The sequence below is a fragment of the Zootermopsis nevadensis genome, unplaced genomic scaffold (assembly GCF_977971745.1).
Source record: "Zootermopsis nevadensis isolate Lab colony 2312 unplaced genomic scaffold, Znev_1.0 Znev_ptg000017l, whole genome shotgun sequence".
NCBI classification, from domain to species: Eukaryota; Metazoa; Arthropoda; class Insecta; order Blattodea; family Termopsidae; genus Zootermopsis; species Zootermopsis nevadensis.
The window spans coordinates 17,383,671-17,402,590 of NW_028259149.1; the positions used below are offsets into that span (position 1 = coordinate 17,383,671).

At 34.9% G+C, this 18,920-nt stretch overlaps 1 protein-coding gene across 2 annotated transcripts; it reads left to right on the top strand.

The window, feature by feature from the left end:
- The first annotated feature begins 551 nt into the window (after window positions 1–551).
- On the top strand, window positions 552–18,547 carry LOC110834723 (vesicular integral-membrane protein VIP36). Of its 2 annotated transcripts, XM_022074170.2 has the most exons (8): window positions 552–624; window positions 1,054–1,317; window positions 1,420–1,535; window positions 1,934–2,131; window positions 3,578–3,740; window positions 12,457–12,623; window positions 13,038–13,101; window positions 14,030–18,547. In XM_022074170.2, the coding sequence occupies exons 2-8, from the start codon at window positions 1,191–1,193 to the stop codon at window positions 14,179–14,181; spliced, it is 987 nt and encodes a 328-aa protein (XP_021929862.1). In that variant the 5' UTR covers window positions 552–624; window positions 1,054–1,190; the 3' UTR covers window positions 14,182–18,547. The 2 variants fall into 2 exon arrangements, with proteins under 2 accessions (XP_021929862.1, XP_087206777.1); XM_087350651.1 differs by lacking the exon at window positions 552–624 and having other exon boundaries at window positions 1,036–1,317.
- Window positions 18,548–18,920: the final 373 nt, after the last annotated feature.

Here is an 18,920-nt window from a genome sequence, read left to right on the forward strand (position 1 = left end):
ACGTGACACATACAAAAAACCGGCATTGTTAAGTCAAGGCAACTGGTAAGAAGTATGTGAGATCTTAGGATCTCACCACGGCGAGAATGAAGATGATTGTCTTCTGAGATGTTGTGCCATGTAACCGTAGAAGTTACTCTAATGACGGAAACTTCTACCAGACTACATGCCTCAATATCCCAAAAAACAGTCGTCATCTAACAAAGACACTTGTAGTAACCCCACTATTTTGTTGACGATGTATGATGTTACTTAGAGAAAAAACAATGCGCCTTCATTTCACTGATGTTTAGACAAGTGTATTCTGAGATTCATACAAAACACATACTCTGTAGTCACAATGCAAAGTTATTTTGACGTAAATACGTCTATACGGAAGGGTCATTCGGCAAAAAAGCGTAATGAAGATGTGTAAGATCTATATCAACAATGTGTAAATATGGACCGACAACAATGGTCAGCTTTTATATGAACTCCTGCGTGCATTGTTATGTTACCTAAGAAACTAATTGTTACGTTTCTGTTTACTCGGCATTGTTGAGTGCATATTGTGCAGGAATCAAAATTTTCAATAGTCTACCACCAAGTCTCACAAGTCTTGTAAATAAGAAGGAGCAATTTAAGGTAGCATTAAAAAGATACTTAATTACAGAGACGTATTTACGTCAGATTCTCCGGAACCGTGGTTCCCTTGTCAATTTTTTGATGTCAACTGGAATTAAGTAACTCAAAATGGGGCCAGTTCACAGGTTGTTATTGAGATAGCTCGAATATTTGATTCTATAAAAGAAGAAAATAACTGAAAAAGCGAATACATATTGACTATAACTATAAGCTTGGTGATTGTGGCGCCATCGTTACACGCAAAAGCGGAAAATTGCGTAACGACAATTTCATGTCAAAACATTTATTTAAAGACTTAATCAGTCCGAATTTTGTATTCTTAAAAAATACGTCATGTATAAAGTTGGGTGCAAATATTTATATGAAAATTGTTCTTCTGAACCAATGATAATTAGTGATTCCTTAAACAATGTTCAATGTTGATTTCAGTTGTGTGGCGATACTCGTTCCGTTTTGAACTCAGACGATTACAAGTTGATGTTCCGTGGTTAAAAATCAGCGCTAATGGAACTGGAGCTGAAAAGCTTATAAACTGAACGAGATTGTTTGTGTGAAAAGAATACAGCATGACAGTTCATTCTGTTACAAACCTCCTTTTGTCTATGTTGGTGTTGTTTTTTATGCAGATAAAGGCAGAATGGAATACGAAAGATTATATGAAGAGAGAACATTCTTTAATAAAACCATATCAAGGTAAAGTGTAAATTCTGTTTTCGGGTTATTGAAGTATGGACTAGAATTTTGAAACTTATTTTCGTTTGTCTCCTGTGTTGATAATTATGGACTGGTTTGTAGGTGCTGGAATGACGATACCATACTGGGATTTTATGGGCAGTACGATAGTGACGAACAATTACGTTCGGCTCACACCAGATTCTCAGAGCAAACAAGGATTGTTGTGGAATTCCGTGGTAGGTAATACCAAGTTAAGTTCGTTCTTTTAAGTTTGGTTTTTCTGCCCTATGATTTTGTTTGCTGCTTTGACGGTCACGTGGTTTACAGCTTCACAGGATATTTGTGTAAGTTACACAGCAATGACTCAAGAATGACATGACAAGAATTATCACATATTCAAATATATGACATGACAAGAATTATCACATATTCAAATATATGACATGATGATCACACATGATGCCTTTCTTCAAGTGTTTCATGATGTACTTGTTCTAGCTCTATTTTATCATCAAAATGCTCGTTTTTGTCATCATGTATGAACAGCATAAAATTGTAATAAATATGTGTTTAAAAAAACATTGATATTTCCTGAGAAAATTAATCACTGTTAATCTGTGTACTCTCTCTTCAGCCTTGCAATGCTCGTAATTGGCAGTTACAAGTACACTTTAAGGTGCATGGAAAAGGCAAAGAACTTTATGGAGATGGATTTGCTATCTGGTATGCAAAGGATCGTATGGTTCCTGGTCTAGTGTTTGGCAATATGGATTATTTTCAAGGATTGGCAGTAATTCTTGACACCTACAGCAACCATAATGGTCCACACAATGTAAGTGAATGTAATTAATAACATATATGCAGATTTTCTGATTAAATACATAACCTATTTCAATAAAATCTTCTCGGGCAATCAGCCACGTTAACTGGTTACCGTAGTAAACTGACGTTTCGGAAACAAACTCTGTCCCCATCTTCAGGGTTCTGATGTGACTGGATCCTCGGAAGTTCCTGGTCCACTTTTCCGCTTTAGTTTAACTTACTTTATTCTGTAGAAGAGTCTCAAAATGGTAATCCTCTGCTTGTAGGTGTGCCTCACATAGGGGATGTATGTTTCTAGACACATGTTGAAATTGTTGTATGGAATAATGAAAATTTCACACCTAATATTTGCTTGAAGTTCTTCTATAGAATGTTCATAAATAATTTTCTTTTAGTGTGCCACACAAATAAGGTCACAAGTATTTAAACTGAGTGATCGAAAAGGCCACAGTCCTCAGTTTATGTCTTTCACCAAAGACTTCATCTAATGCAACCATAGAATAATTTGCAGTGTGCTGTTACATTATCTTGCATAAAATTTATGTACAATACAGAATCTCATATGACATTCGCAGTTGACCGTTTTGTAAAGAAACAAGGGGCTGAATTGTCCTGTGCACACTAATTGCATGCCAAACCCAAACTTTCAAATCAAGCAGTAGTGTATCATGAACAGCATAAGAATTTTCTGTATTCCAGTATCTGTTATTTTGGCTGTTTATGTAACCACTTAAAGTCTACTATGACTCATCAGAATAAAATTTTAGTTTGGGGTCAAAAAATGCTTTCAGTGCTGATTACTCAAACCACCTGCAGTATTTTATTCTTGCTTTGTAATCTGCAGGCAAAAGGCTATGTATAATTGTAATTTTGTTATGATATTGTAAATTGTTGCTTTATATTGCACTGTACTGTCAGGATACTTGTTATGAGACTTTCTGTGGCATTTGCTTTATGAAAAACACTAGAAATGTTCATATAGGAATAGTTTCCTTTTAGGACATTTCATTTTTTGTACATTATATTTTACAGTACTGTGAACTGTATTTGTGTATATCTCAAGAATAACTAACCATGCTAAACAAGCAGCTCTATCAATATTCCAGCGAGCGTTTTGTGGTTAAGTGGATGTTTGCCCACACCAGCAGCAGGCTGGTGTGGGCAAACAAGCTTCTGTCTGGCCTGTCTAAGCACAAATTGGATTCCCTGTATATACCAGTTTTCTTCGAACTCCATTTAAAGAGATTGTAACCCAAGATGTTCCCACATTTGTTCACAGAAAGTAGCATTTTCATATTAAGACAACTGTTACTATGGGATAGACTGAAAACACAAATACCATGCTTTCTTAGTGCTAAGGCTGGGAACAACATTTTTAATAGGAATATTTTAAGTTTTTTTGGCTGGAAGAGGGTGAATAATCAAACTGCTTTCTCATTTGTATGCATTGTTTCAGCACCAACACCCATATGTTTCAGCGATGGTAAACAATGGGTCATTGCATTATGATCATGATCGAGATGGCACGCATACACAGCTAGCAGGTTGCGAGGCAAAGTTCCGTAATCTGGACCATGACTCACACATTTCCATTCGCTATGAAAGGGATGTTCTGACTGGTATGTAGCCTTCTGTTGTTTCATCTAACCTACCTATTCTTTCTAACCTATTACTGAATTTGGATTTTATTTAAGGTTGAATTTTGGGGTTTTCATGATGGTGAGTCTGAAGATGACTGTCTTCTGGGTTGTTGCGCTGTGTAGTCTGGTCGATGTTAACCAACGTTTCAGAGGACATACTGCCTCCATCATCAGGGCGATTAGTATGAAGATTTCCGTCTTCTGGGTTGTTGCGCTGTGTAGTCTGGTCGATGTTTACCAACGTTTCAGAGGTCATACTGCCTCCATCATCAGGGCGGTGAGTCTGAAGATGACTGTCTTCTGGGTTGTTGCGCTGTGTAGTCTGGTCGATGTTTACCAACGTTTCAGAGGTCATACTGCCTCCATCATCAGGGCGGTGAGTCTGAAGATGACTGTCTTCTGGGTTGTTGCGCTGTGTAGTCTGGTCGATGTTTACCAACGTTTCAGAGGTCATACTGCCTCCATCATCAGGGCGGTGAGTCTGAAGATGACTGTCTTCTGGGTTGTTGCGCTGTGTAGTCTGGTCGATGTTTACCAACGTTTCAGAGGTCATACTGCCTCCATCATCAGGGCGGTGAGTCTGAAGATGACTGTCTTCTGGGTTGTTGTACCGTGTAGTCTGGTAGAAGTTTGCTGACATTTCAGAGGTCTTTGCTTTCTCCATCATCAGGGTGATGATTACTCATCACCCTGATGATTGAGGCAGCAAGGACAAGGATCTGTGAAACATCGGTGAACTTCTACCAGACTACACGGTACAACAACCCAGAAGACAGTCATCTTCTTTATTTAAGGTTATGTAAATAAGCTGACCTAAATACTGGGTCTACAATTTGTGAGGCTGCAGTCGTGCTTGGATTGCGTGGTCGGCTGGCGCTCTGTTGATGTGGGCGAGAGTTGTTCTTCCGGTGAGTGTCAGTTTCAGTTCCGCTAGTAACAGCGAACTACGAATATTTCTCGTCACTAATACATGTTATTACATTAATTGATTTCGGCAGTTTGCCAAGAAGAGCTTCGTCGAGTATTTCGAAACATGTCAATGAGATGTGAAGCTTGCCTGCAAGCACAAGGAAGTCACTTTGAACATCTTTTGTGATTTTAGGTAAGAACAGTTAATGTAATAACATGTATAAGTGACGAGAAATATTCGTAGTTCGCTGTTACTAGCGGAACTGAAACTGATTCGCCGGTCACCCACCAGAAGAACGCGCACAACTCCCGCCCACATCAACAGAGTGCAGGCCGACCACGCAATCCAAGCACGACCGCAGCCTCATAAATTGTAGACCCTGTAATCTTACTTAATGTAACTTGTCAGTTTACTATAAAGATATATCCAAGTGGCAAAGTTTTGTTGCTCCTGTTGTCATAAAATCCTGTTCAAGCAAGTGGTTTGTTATTTTGTTGGTATGATCATTTGTAGGAAAATGGCAGGTTTGTCTCATGCAGTTATTTCATAATGCTGCCTCAGCTGCTGAGGTTATGTAGTAATTTTGTTAAGTGGCACATGAATGGAAACAACATGTGAACAGGAATTGTTCCTTTCCTGTTTATTTAATGATGTGTCAGTTTATCAATTTACTTATTTATGGTTTATCAGCACTGTTGATGTCAAATGATAGGATGATTAATGAAAAGTTAGTTGGAGGGAAGCAGTTGTGGCCTAATTTTAAGTAATCTATTGGTATTTGCTTGGAGAGACTGAGGAATACCATGAAGAACCTCAGGATATGTTGTCTTCAGGCCAAGATTTGAAACTGAGACCTTCGAAATTTGAAGTAGTACTTGATGTTTGGTTTAATGATGTGTCAGCCCCATGTGTTACATAGTACTTAATGAGTAATGACAGGATTGTGATGATGAATGATGATTGAAAAGAACATAAGAGGAAGCAGTTGTGGCCTGTTTTAAGGTACTGTTCCATCGTTTTTTTGAGGGACTGAGAAAAGCTATGATAAATTGTGATTAGGATTATTAATCTGGCTGAAATTTTGAATTTGTGGTTTGTTTAAAATACTAGTACTTCAAAATCTTTGTCATCCAGCAGCACTAGTTTTTTGGTACAAAAGCTACATGATCTACAACTATAGTGATTGTTTCTTTATTCGCTGGTTTATATTATGTAGTGTGTGGTAGGAGCATGGGAATTTAAATTTTGATGAAGTTATTTTGCCTTGACATGTGAGAAACATTTTTTTGAGATACAATTAGTTACACATGAAAGATTAAGAAATACCATTTTCTTTTTTATAAGGTGAAATCTCACAGTGAAAACATTCATAACAATGCAGTGTTCACTGGTACCATTCTTGAATGATGATTTTAATTTGGTTCTTGTCATTGTTCTGACATTCACAAAAGGAACATGGAAGGACTGTTAATTATATTCTCTTAATACCTAAAAATTTTAGGAATAATATAATTACTCTGATGTTGCTAGATGGTGCATTTGTTATTGACTTGAATGATTACCATTGGTCAGTGTTTGGTGTTGAAAAGTTTGTATTTCTTGTATTTTTGTGTTGTGTTTGTAATTTAATTTGTGTGCGGTAAAAGGAAGTTCTATCTTGTGCGGTGTTGTTCTGTCTGTTGGAGTATATAGAATTTTTATTTTACTGTTGTAGGTATATCAAGAGTGATCTTTCAGATGTTTGTACTTAACTTGATTGTGTAGTGTGTGTTTGTTCCTCGTACATTGAAGGTTTGCATGTGTCAAGTGAAGTACAGTGTGGTAACTGCAAGAACATTGTGGATACCAGAACCACACAAATGCTTTTTTTTTCCTTCGGCGTCTTTGATTAGCCCTCTTGACCTGTTCTGGCTCCAAATTTTCATCTCTTAGTGGTTTTCATTTTCTATTCTTTAAAACACTTACTCTAGTACAACTTGTGTCTTCTGTGTACCAGTTTACTTGCAGATATGGGTGTATTTTTTGACTATTTATTGTGTCTGCTCTATCAGTCCGGAATATAAATGTTCTTTGTTTCGTTTGATCATATTAACTCTTACCACATTCACTAGCATAGTATGACCTATTAAAATAGATGGGAATGAACCGTTTTTGTTTTTAGCAGTAGTATGTGTTATTGCAGCCTAATTTTTTGTAAATTTATTTGGAAAAGGACAAAATTTTATGAAGTTTGTAAGACTTGAGGTTCTCACAGCGGTGAGTATGAAGATATCCGTCTTCTGGGTTATTGCGCTGTGTAGTCTGGTAGATGTTAACCAACGTTTCAGAGGTCATACTGCCTCCGTCATCAGGGCGATGAGTATGAAGATTTCCGTCTTCTGGGTTGTTACGCCGTGTAGTCTGGTCGATGTTAACCAACGTTTCAGAGGTCATACTGCCTCCGTCATCAGGGCGATTCAGTATGACCTCTGAAACGTTGGTTAACATCGACCAGACTACACAGCGCAATAACCCAGAAGACGGATATCTTTATAAAATGTCTTTGCAAAGTAAATTAAATGTGAACCATCTTCATAACAGCTGAAACCAGATTCATGCCAAATACACAAATACAAAACTGTCCACCTGATTTAAGACTCCCACCAAACACAGAGTTCACCAGACCCCACAATAGATGCCACCATAGACTTTATTTGCATTTTATGCTACAAGAGTCATCACTATCAAAACTTTATTTCAATTTTTTCCACATCACATGAGTGGTACTTTTATAATAATGGCAGTGGTTGGTTTCAGAGGAAGATATTTTAATTTCTGTAACAATGGCAATAATAACAGTGACATTAGTGAAGAAAACAGCAACAATAATAATAATTGATTTAATTATTGTTAATGGGCTCCATCAGCAGCCAAATGGTCAATTACGGATGCAGCAGAAAATATCAAAAATTTAGTTTTGAATTTATTTAATAATTACCCCTGTCTTTCATCAGTCTTCTGTATTATCTGACATTTTCAATTGTCCAGCCATCGTTCAGTCCATTTAGGTCAGATAATTGGGACTGTAATGTTTATCAGTATCTTTACAAAAGGCATTTTCAGCTGACGCACATTTAGCAGAGGTTCAATATTTATGTGTGGAACCAACAGTGATAAAAGAAAAGTCTCTGAAATTTTGAGTAGGAACATAAATGTCAGCAGTTTCAAGTAAGGAAGGACAAAATTTAAAACTGTTATAGACATTGGTAAGAAAAAGTGAACCTAGCTATCACATCCTAATACACAAATAATAAATGACATGTAGATACTTGTTGCTGAATACTTTCTTGAAAAGCTGTGAGTAATGTATGTACGACAGAAGCTCCCGCACTTCCAATTACAGCTTAGTATACTTATTAGGCCACGGTGGTCTAGCGGTTAGAACGCTGGCCTTGTAATCCTGGGGTCTCGGGTTCGATTCCCGGCGGTGCCCGAATTTATAACTTGTGTTGGGCAAGGCCGTGGTCTAGGCAACACGGAGTTTTCCTCCGTGGCATCCCAACAATTACTCCATTCACACACAGAAGAAGGCAATGGCAAACCACTTCTGGATCATCTGCCAAGAACGTATATGAACAGGTCCCAGTCCGAGAAATGGATGGAAGGATCCTGTTCATATGGACCTGTCGTCAGACAGAACACTAAATAAATAAAAAATACTTATTAGTTTGTTTATATGTCCTGTAATACTGTGCTGGCTGTTATTTTTGTGTGCAGATACCACATTGTACTGAAGGCTCATTTGTGGTTTCTTATTCTTCCCCTTATCTCCTTTCTCACTTTCTTATTTAATGTGGGTTTTCTCTGTCTTTTCTTTCCCTTTGTCTTTTTTTTTTTTAACTGTCTGTGCGCTGTTCTCTGCTGCCCAGTGAATGTTTATCCCAGGGACATCATGGTGATTGAAGCTCAGAAGAAAGGAAAATTTGGTAGTTATTCTGCTGTCTTATTTTTCTGTTTGGCCTCTGAGACAGTAGGCGACAGTCTACTGTGGAAATGGAATAGTCAGATTTTCCTAAATTGATATCACTTGAAGGCTTTTGTACTACTTGGTTGGTAAGTGGACAAAATGTAAACATTTATCATTTAAAAAAATCAGTATGAATTTTTGACTAGTTATGATTAGATTCAGTGACAAATTGGATTGCATATTTAGAAAATAAATTTTGAATGAATTAACCGATATTTGAAAGATAATTTTATTTAATCACTTTTAGGTGTATTTGGCCTTTATTTAGAGAATAATTAATATTTTCCACTATTGAAATAACGTATGAAATGAGAGTGTACTTTATTTAGTTTATAATGAAATCATGTTTTAGACTGATATTATTTTGTACAGTGTGTATGCTTCACCACAGACTATATATTTTAAGATTTGTTGGACCTGTTGCTTACTGATTCAGAGGCCTTTTTTTTCTCAAATTTGTCTAGTTGCATCCTTCAGTAATGTCTTATACACTGGTATTTCCTGTCTTCACTATAATGTTTTTTTTTTTTAGCTCTGCATCTTTAAAGTACAGTATACTCCTTATTATCTTTGTGTGGATGATTGGGTTTGCATATTGTGGATACATAATTTAATTTTCATAATGAATTTATTAAGAGCTTATGAAACTGTTTATTTATATATAAACATGAACCAAACTCTTCACTCTTTCTGTTTTATTCTATCAGTCTGATGATCTAATGGATAGCATACAAGATGGGTATTCAAAGGGTACCAAATTCAATTGAGAGATGTGCTAGTCTACAGTAAGGAATAATTATTAAATGCCTCCTAAAAAGTATCATTCATTCTCCTGAACATAGGAAACATTTTGTTGTAACATGTAGCATTGATTAAATGTGGGTTTTTATTAGATGACAAATTATCAAACATTCTTAAAGTGGTTTATTCTTTATTGCACTTGAAGCTGAATTTGTTGATCGTTTTATTTATTTACAGTATATTTAACAACACTTTTTCAGTAGCTTGGACTATATAGCAGATAGGATAATAAGCTAAACCTCTGCCAACTTACATATCTGAATCATGGGAAAAATACTGTGGTGCCATCTGTTAAATGTAGACCACACTAGGTTCCCCTCATAAACATAACATATGGAGATTGATAAACAGGTTAATATTCCATATTATAATGTGTAGACATTGTGGGACTTCCTGTATATTACACAAACCTCAGATGATAGACATTGTCCAGCATAGTTGAGGTACAAGTGTGATCTTCATTGAAATGTGATTAATTTGTGTTAAAATGTATTTGAAAATTTAAACGAATATAATTTTGGATTATCAGCTTTTAATTTTGTTTCCTCTACTCCCATGTCCAAATAATTCAGATAATTGAGAGTGTACTGTAAAGACTGCCTTAAGACTTGCAGTAGATTCTTTGCATTTATTAGATTTTTATTCAGTTTCAAATACATATTGTGCATGATATGTGATAGAACAGAATGAAGAATATATATTTTGAATATACCTTGCCAGCTTTGTATGGTACTTTATGAAAATAATGCACTATATCTTCTGTTTCAGTGGAATTGTATAAGAATTGAGTTATGCTCTTGTTAGAATTTGTGTTTGAAAGGGTAATATGTTTGATTTCATCAGTTACTTCTTACATGATTGCAGATTGATTAAGCCAAGATCAGTTAGGTTAATGATGATGAGGGAAAGAAATTCTGGAAGCAATATATGATGCCTACTTTTTTTAAAATTCTTTATTTATGTGGTGAGACTAGCAAAAACTTTAAATTAATGATGATACTATTCCTGTTCATAATTTCCATACAACACATTCTGATTATTATTATTTATTTATTTATTCCCCCCCCCCCCAATTTTTCCTTCTCTAAACTCATAGCTTTATGAACTCAATATGCTTGTAATTGTTATCACATAAATGTTTCATATAGAATTTTAATGTATGTATATTAAAATCTTCATGCAAAATTTCACTTGTGTACCTGTTATCATGAAACCAAAAATTAAGTGTATTTTTCACATTATTTTACATTCTACAGTAGTATTACTTTCACAAAGGTTTTTATGTTTTGAGAGTCTTTTTTTTGACAACAGATTTGTGATTTTATATAAAGTTTCACTGGTGCAGCTTTCACCACAGAAGTTGACAAAGCCTCCATATCGGTATTATTGATGGTAAGAAGTTACAAATTACAGTGGTGGTGTGGCTTCTAGTTCTCATCCTTGTATTGAACTGAACTGGTGTTCATAAGAACCTTCCACTGGACCCTATTCTGAACCATATAAAGCTTGTCTGCTCCTTTCTACACCTGTTTCCTAAAAGATCTATTTTAATGTTATCCTCTTATCTATGCCTGTGTCTTCTGAGTAATTGTCTCCTTTCAGGCTTCCCAACTAAAATTTTGTACACATTTCTCATATCCCCCATGTCTGCTGCACCCCCACCTTTCTCTTTCCTGACCTCAGCACTAGATGGAGGTAAGTGAGTGGTCAGCTACGTGCCCTGGCTGTTTTCATCCCAGGGAAATGCCTCTAGTACCCTTTGCTAGGAAGCTGGGTAGACCACTAGACATAGAGGCTAAGAGGAAAATGTTGATCTCTTCTGGGAATTGGATTCTGGTTCTCTAGCCCATAGTCAATTACTGTACTTACTGAACTAAAAATTAATGTTTTTTCAGTAGATTTGATTCATGTTTACAATTGTACGTTTAAAGGGTATTTAGTAGAAATGTTCAGTTCAGAGTCATGCAGGTACTTGCACATAGTTTTGTACAAATTTTGAAGTGCATGCTTGCATGTCTTGTTTCCTTAACAAGTTGGATCTAGTATTCTGTATAGTAATGTTACTTTCACTTTTTAAGGAATATGGAACATTATTTATGCAGGAACAAGTAGAGGCTAGTTACTTTGGTTATTATTACCTGAAATCTATCGTCATTTCTAAATTGTCCTTGTTTAGAGAATTATTTTAACAATTATTTATTTTAATCCGTCTTATCACAATATTTAAAATTTCTTATAATTAAGATAATAAAATATCATTGATGTTCCATATCGATTGATCGATTTACATTTTGGAACATCCTTTACACAACATGTTTCAGTTTTTATAAAACCATCATCAGGTGTAAAAGATTTACGAACTTAAAACCCACACCTATACGATGACAGTCGTACTTCTGGACATATCGGAACAATCACTCCTACATCTAGGACCGATATGTACATCTGATAAAATTTAAGAAAAGACAACACCTCGCCCAAAATTGAAAAACAAATGGCATGAAACATCACCAAATGGAATCATATTTGAGTTTTAAGTTCGTAAATCTTTTACACCTGATGATGGTTTTATAAAAACTGAAACATGTTGTGTAAAGGATGTTCCAAAATGTATATCGATCAATCGATATGGAACATCAATGATATTTTATTATCTTAATTATAAGAAATTTTAAATATTGTGATAAGACGGATTAAAATAAATAATTGTTAGAATATTCACAATATGACGCAATTACACTATCTTAATTATTTTAATAAAAAGCAAATTAATTAACTTTATGCATAGCGTTAACCATTCAGAATTGTTTTTATACTGTATGTTTTTTAACGTTGCTTTATTATTGGATATATCATATGACAGGATGGTTTTGTTGATGAAGTGATAAAAACATGTAACAAAGTGATTCTTGATTATAACATTCAGTTTTGTTTTCTGAATTTAGTTTTCAAAGACACATCTTGTTTGTATGTTTCAGTCTCGACTGATATTGAGAACAAGGCAGCTTGGAAGGAGTGCCTGTCTGTCCATGGAGTTCGGTTGCCAACGGGTTATTATTTTGGCATAACTGCAGCAACAGGTGATCTCTCAGACATTCACGATATCATGTCTGTCAGGCTGTTTGAATTAGATTTACCAGATGATGTGAGTATGATTACTTTTTATTTGTTCCTTCTGTAAAGTGCATAAAGTAAACACAGGGTTGTGGTTTTGTTTATGGACCACCTAGTATGCTGCTGTGTTCTAGGTAGGTCTGGCACAAGAAAAAATGTAAGCTTTGAGACAAACTACTCGTTCAGAACAGGTGTTATGAATATTCTGCTTGTGCTTGTAAACATGCGTTGCATAGAAAAAAACATGCTCTGTTTCATATGTTCACATGTTGCAGCTCTGCTGGGGTAATCCTGGATATTTATGCCTATATATTTTTAAGCTCGTGTAATGTGGGATTTTTTTTTTTGCACTTTGTTTTTTAAGTTATCCTATAAGTAATAGATTGAACATAATGAAACCTGATAGGTACATTTGATGATTAATTTTATCTATTTCTGTGGACAGCCAAAAGAGGAAGAGGATCGCTCCCAGATATCTCCATCAGCAGCATTTTTTGAATCACCAAGAGGTATGATAATTTGTATTGCTTTCATAGCTCAGAAGGAAATATGAAGTAACATAAATGTTTATTCATTGTTGTTTTTATCCTTTTTTCCGTAAATATATATGTGTGTGGGTGTGTGTGATAAAGTAGTGCGTAACAGCAAAAGTAACATATGACTACAATAACGGGTATAACAAGCACTTTTTTTCGGTCCCTTGGTTCTTGTTATAACCAAATTTGACTGAAAGCGGTGGACATTTTCAACACTTTATGTAACTTTTTTTTATTTAGGGGGGGGCACAGATGGAACGTGTCAGGAATGGGTGGCATCACTTTTTGATCATTCTGCAGTTAGGTGTAATTTATAAGATATTGTAAATGCGTCATATTGTGATTCATAAGTATTAAAATATATTAAAATTTTTTGCCGTCAATCACAAATATAATAATGTTAAAACATCAACAGAAAAAAGCACTTCAGTACCTTGACCTCAACCTTAACAAACCACCTTTCACTCACTAGCACCGCAGTCGGTAACCAGCCACGCTCCAATACAGTCCAGTATATCTCCGTTCTCTTCTATACGATTACGATATTACTTCTTGGTCCTACATAAAATATTGACGTCACTACAAAATACGTAATACAAACCTAATAGTGACTTGTGATAATACAACGAACGAAGAAACTATAAATGGACAAGAACATCATCAGAAAATGAAGACTATAAATCATAAAAAACAATAAAAATCAGTAATTCAGTGATAAGTTTAAACTACATAACACCCGTTGATGTCTAAATTATAGCCGAAACTAGTCGTGTAAGTTCCTATTGTAATCGAGTACTCGATGGGGAACGTTAAATGATGTTTTAACATTATTATATTTATGATTGACGGCAAAAATTTTTAATATATTTTAATAGGTGTAATTTATTTGTTCTTGTTATAGATCATGTGGATGATCCAAAGCCATCGTCACTAAGTGGAATTAAGATTTTCTTGTTGATGTTAGTTGGAGCACTTGCTGTAATTGCTTGTGTTGTCATTGGAATCATGTTCTACCAAAAACACCAAGAAAATTCCCGCAAAAGATTTTATTGAGGATTGAATATCTGAATATAAAGGTGGTATAAATCTGTTTCTCAGAATTTTGTATTGTAAGGTTATCAAAATATGATATACCTGTAATATCTCTGATTGTGGAAATGGGTTTTTTGGTGGCAAAGAAACAAGTGCACTTCATTTTTATTTTTATTTGTGACATTTATGTACTCATTGAGGCATTTTCATTATACTCTCTGAGCTTCTGTTGTCATTTACAAATTGTGTCATGTCTGTCATGATTACATAGGAGATTTTAATTAGAAATTTCTTAACCATATCAAGATACGTTTTTTTTTTTATGAGTCAGCACTGCCAGGCTTGATTTTAGTAGCACTGTGTGGTTTTTCTCTGATTTACTTAAAATTAATAGCAAAATGCTGGAAATTATTAACTTTTGCATATCAGTAGTCCTTGAAATATGAGACTGCACAAGATTTAAAATTGCACCTTGTAATGAAAGTGTGATTAAGTGATAGAAGGTGATGATGTTTTGTATTTTATTGTATGTTATATAGCATAAGAGTGTTTCTTCTTAATGTTGACCAAATGCTTCCATTGTGTTTCGTGTAGGCCAGATGCAACTTGTTAATGGTGACGGAAGATTTGATCAAATTATTCCCACAAATGCAGTCTTCTTTGCTCAGAATATTAGTAATGTGTAGAGGATGCCATATTGTTTTATTCAAAAAGGTGGCATGTTTCCTGTCATCGTATCTGAAACCTGCTGTCCACTAAGCATTTGTGTAGCTCGAGCTTTTGTGCCAAATATGAAGTTTGCAAGTTCTGTATGAGCTACTAGCATGTACCAAAAAATGGTCTTTCATTCTTTCATGCATACCAATCTTAATATGCATATATCTTTGCCATATAATATGTATCCAAATTACATCTGTTGGAGTCTGTTGTATAAAGTTTGTGTACTGAATGGATTATTATTGTATTTATACAACATTTAAACTCTGTAATGTAATAATTTTTTGGTTTCAGTGTTGTGTTGGAAATATAAAATACTTTCAGTGTTATAGTATAAATTATGATATACGTGATTTATTCAACTTCTTTGTACATTTGTATACATTATTAAATACAGTACACTTTGTTATAAATAGTGTTACAGTTTGGTGTTTGTATAAGATAGAAAGTGTGTGCGTGTGTGCATTTGTGTTTCACTGAGTAATTCTAAGTACCTAATAACATATTTTCTGAATATTTAGGATACCAATTTGACAGTGTTGAAAGCAGTGAGTAGAGATTTAAGGCACAAGATTGAGGTTAACAGTGGTGAAGAGAACAAAGTTTGTGAATGTTGCTGATCGTTGAATGATATATTGCATAATTACTTGAAATGTCTTTGTTCTTTTGTTTGATGTGCATTTTTTCACACAACTCTTTATGTCAGTTAAAAATATTAGTACTATATTTTCCAATGTATAATACATGTCTCATCACTGCTGTTCAGCTTGCAGTCACTTCAGTCCTCGAGTAAGAGTAATTACCTGTTCCAAACGTAGATGATAAGGACATCGGTATAGTTGATAGCTTGCGTGGAGGATGGAGAAAGTATTGAACATTGTAGGTATACATTATGTACATGAGGACTTTTGTTTTGGGATGTTGCACTAAGTATTCTGGTAGAAATTTACTTATGTTGATGTGCTCACCCAATCAATGGTTAATTTCTGCTAGACTACATGTTGCAACAAGACAGTCCTCTTCATGCTAGCCACTACAAGAACCTGAAATCTTACTTTATTTTGTCTTTATACTGAAATGTGTTTTTAATATTAGTTTTTCAGTGTTTTTGAAGTCTGGAATATTTCGTGCAAGAAGAGATAATTATTTTTTTAGTACCTTAGCTACACACTAATTAGCATTAGCCACTGACATTACATCTTCATTTACTTCAGTTTGTTGAAGTTTCATGTAATCCTATTAGCATTTTGTATTAGTTTTCTGCGCTGATTCAAGTATACATAAGTTATACAATAATTGACTGGTTTTTAAAATTTGTTATTAACATCATGCCATTGCAGATCTTGGCAGTCTTTGCACTTTTCAACATTGCTGTCAACAGCACCATCATAGTGGCCACAGGTATGGTGGTAAATATTTTAAAAATATGCAGCCTTTATCATAATATTTTTAAGGAAAATGAAATGTAATAAGAAGATTTCCATCTTCTGGGTTATTGCGCTGTGTAGTCTGGTAGATGTTAACCAACGTTTCAGAGGCTGTGAGAACCTCGAGTCTTACGAAATGTAATAACATGGTAAGCATGGAAAATATCTTGGTTTGATATTGATAACTGATAAAGCATTTCAGTTGGCCTGTAAAATTTGCATGGTGACAAGTTATGGACACATCTACTAATAATGCAAGAAGTATTAAGAACCTACATATTTTAAATATTCACATACCTAACCTGCAGAACAAGCAGTAGGTGCCTGCAATGCTCTTTGTGTTTTTATTCTGAGAAACATTGTATTTTGTTTCATAATTTGAACATAAGCAGTAGACTTACCAGTCCATCCCTGAAGTAATGGTTGTCTTTATCTTATGGCTATATATTGATTGTATCAACTGTAATGGTTATGTATTGTTTCTTCCTTTTAGTGCGTTGATGGTGTTAAGGTAGTTTCCTGCTTCTGTGGCTGTTACAGTTGCCTACATAATCTCTGGAAAATGATTTCTGCTCTAAATTTGGAAACCTATAGCTAATTTCTTTGAAGATGCCAGTAGGACTTCTTGTCTGTTGTCATATCATCAGTATCCTACAGTAGGTTTTTCATTGCATAAATTTCAGAAGTTCAGTTGTTGGGTATGTTAGGGTTAGCATTTCCTGTTCTGAGAATGAAGTCACTGAATTGTTTTCTGGATTTTGCCTGTCTCTGCAGAAGTTTATGTTGAATGCTTTGAGGACTGGTTCATCACTGTCTATTGTTATGGCTTTACATAGATCATCATTTTTCTGAAGATATCCGTCTTCTGGGTTATTGCGCTGTGTAGTCTGGTCGACTACACAGCGCAATAACCCAGAAGACGGATATCTTCATACTCACCGCTGTGAGAACCTCAAGTCTTACATCATTTTTCTCTTTGGTGGTGCAGTCAGACTGAAAATAGCAACAGATTACAACACCAATTTCTACTTGGATGGTTATCATGTTGTGTAACCCGGTGTTCTGTTTGGCAGAGTAGCAGCTGTGAGTTGCTCAAGTATGATATGCCTCAGTCTCTACTTTTGGCCCACGTCAGGGAGGTTGTGGATTCCTTAGTGTTGTTGCCTTTAAGTTCTGTTAAAGTCTTCGTGAATACTATTATATTATCTTTTAATATGTTCTCTGACGAGTGTTTGAGTAAATTGTTGTAGCCCTCCACATTCCATAACATTTCTATGATGTTTCTATTTAACGGAAGTGAAAGCTGTGAATTGAAACATGAAATGTGGAATGACTTATGCAACTGGTAACAGTGTTAAACAGGGAGTGGACAAGAGCAGGATTTGAACTGTGACAGTAATAGAATGTCAGTGCACGGTGTCCACCGCTGTGCTAAGTAAAGGTTTTGTATACATATAATAATAAGTGTGTATATGCCATTGCAGAGATGAGAGCAGTTGATAACAACTTCACCATCTGTAACATGCATTAGCTGAACAGTTACAAAGGAAAGGAAAATTTACAGGAGACAAAAGTTTCTTCACCTTTCTGAGCATTGTGGTGGATAGAACAGGTTTCTTTGTATGTAGGAAAATGTTTCACAGGGTCTATGTCTGAGACTACTATACATGTTGCAAGATGAACACAGAAAATTTGGACAAAATCTGTCACATTGCATGTTATGTTTAAAGAATATGCATGACAGTTAAGCAGGCACCAAACTAATTGGGTGTGAATATATTTATATGTAAGTATCTCATTTTACTCGAGTACGATTGTCCAGTCATATCGCTCCTATTAATTTCCTTACTGTATGTTTCGTAGATGAGAGTACATGCATTCTTTCTGTAGCTTAGAGCCAGATATCTACAAATTAGAATTGTTTGACATTTTGTGTGGGTTAGTATTTGATAAATATTATTACATTATTTTTCACATAATTTTTCTGTCATTGATGCTACCAAGTGCCTTTTTAAAACAACAGTAACTGATTGTTCAAGACGTAAGTGAATTGACTGTTCTGCTGCAGTTTAATTTTGATTATTATTTGAAAATTGTATTTGATAAGATTTGGTACATTTTCTATTGATTAAAATAAATTTTGAAAAGACAGTACTTGTAGGAAGTGAACTGAGTACTGTGCTTACCATTACATGTATTATATTTTGCAAAATGTTCTGTGTGAATAAATCTTGGATACAGAATTACCGTACCTTTCTTACACATACTGATTTCTCACTTTTTGTTTTCATTTTAAGAGAACTTATAGTTGAATCTTTAAAGATGTACATTTTTTACCGGCTGGAGGGTTTGTAGACATGCACGGAAATGCCTTATATTTTTAAGGGTCATTTTACTAAAGATATTGGATGATATATCATGTATGTGTAACATTGTTTATGTTCATAAAACCTTCATTCAAAGTCCATATGTAACAGAAATGTAAGATTTATAGATCTTCCCATATTTGTGCGAATCGAAGGTGACATTTCTCTGTCAACATAAAATCAGCTACATTAAAGTCCAACAAGTTAGCAGGTAACAGTCACAGTGTATTCAGTGCTATTCAGGCTTTGC

What these genes read in the sequence shown, in the direction of transcription:
- LOC110834723 (XM_022074170.2), top strand. Translation starts at nt 1,191, where the DNA reads ATGACAGTTCATTCTGTTACAAACCTCCTTTTGTCTATGTTGGTGTTG. An exon ending in TTTAATAAAACCATATCAAG is followed by an intron (nt 1,318 to 1,419) that starts GTAAAGTGTAAA and finishes ACTGGTTTGTAG; the next exon opens with GTGCTGGAATGACGATACCA. An exon ending in ATTTTTTGAATCACCAAGAG is followed by an intron (nt 13,102 to 14,029) that starts GTATGATAATTT and finishes TTCTTGTTATAG; the next exon opens with ATCATGTGGATGATCCAAAG.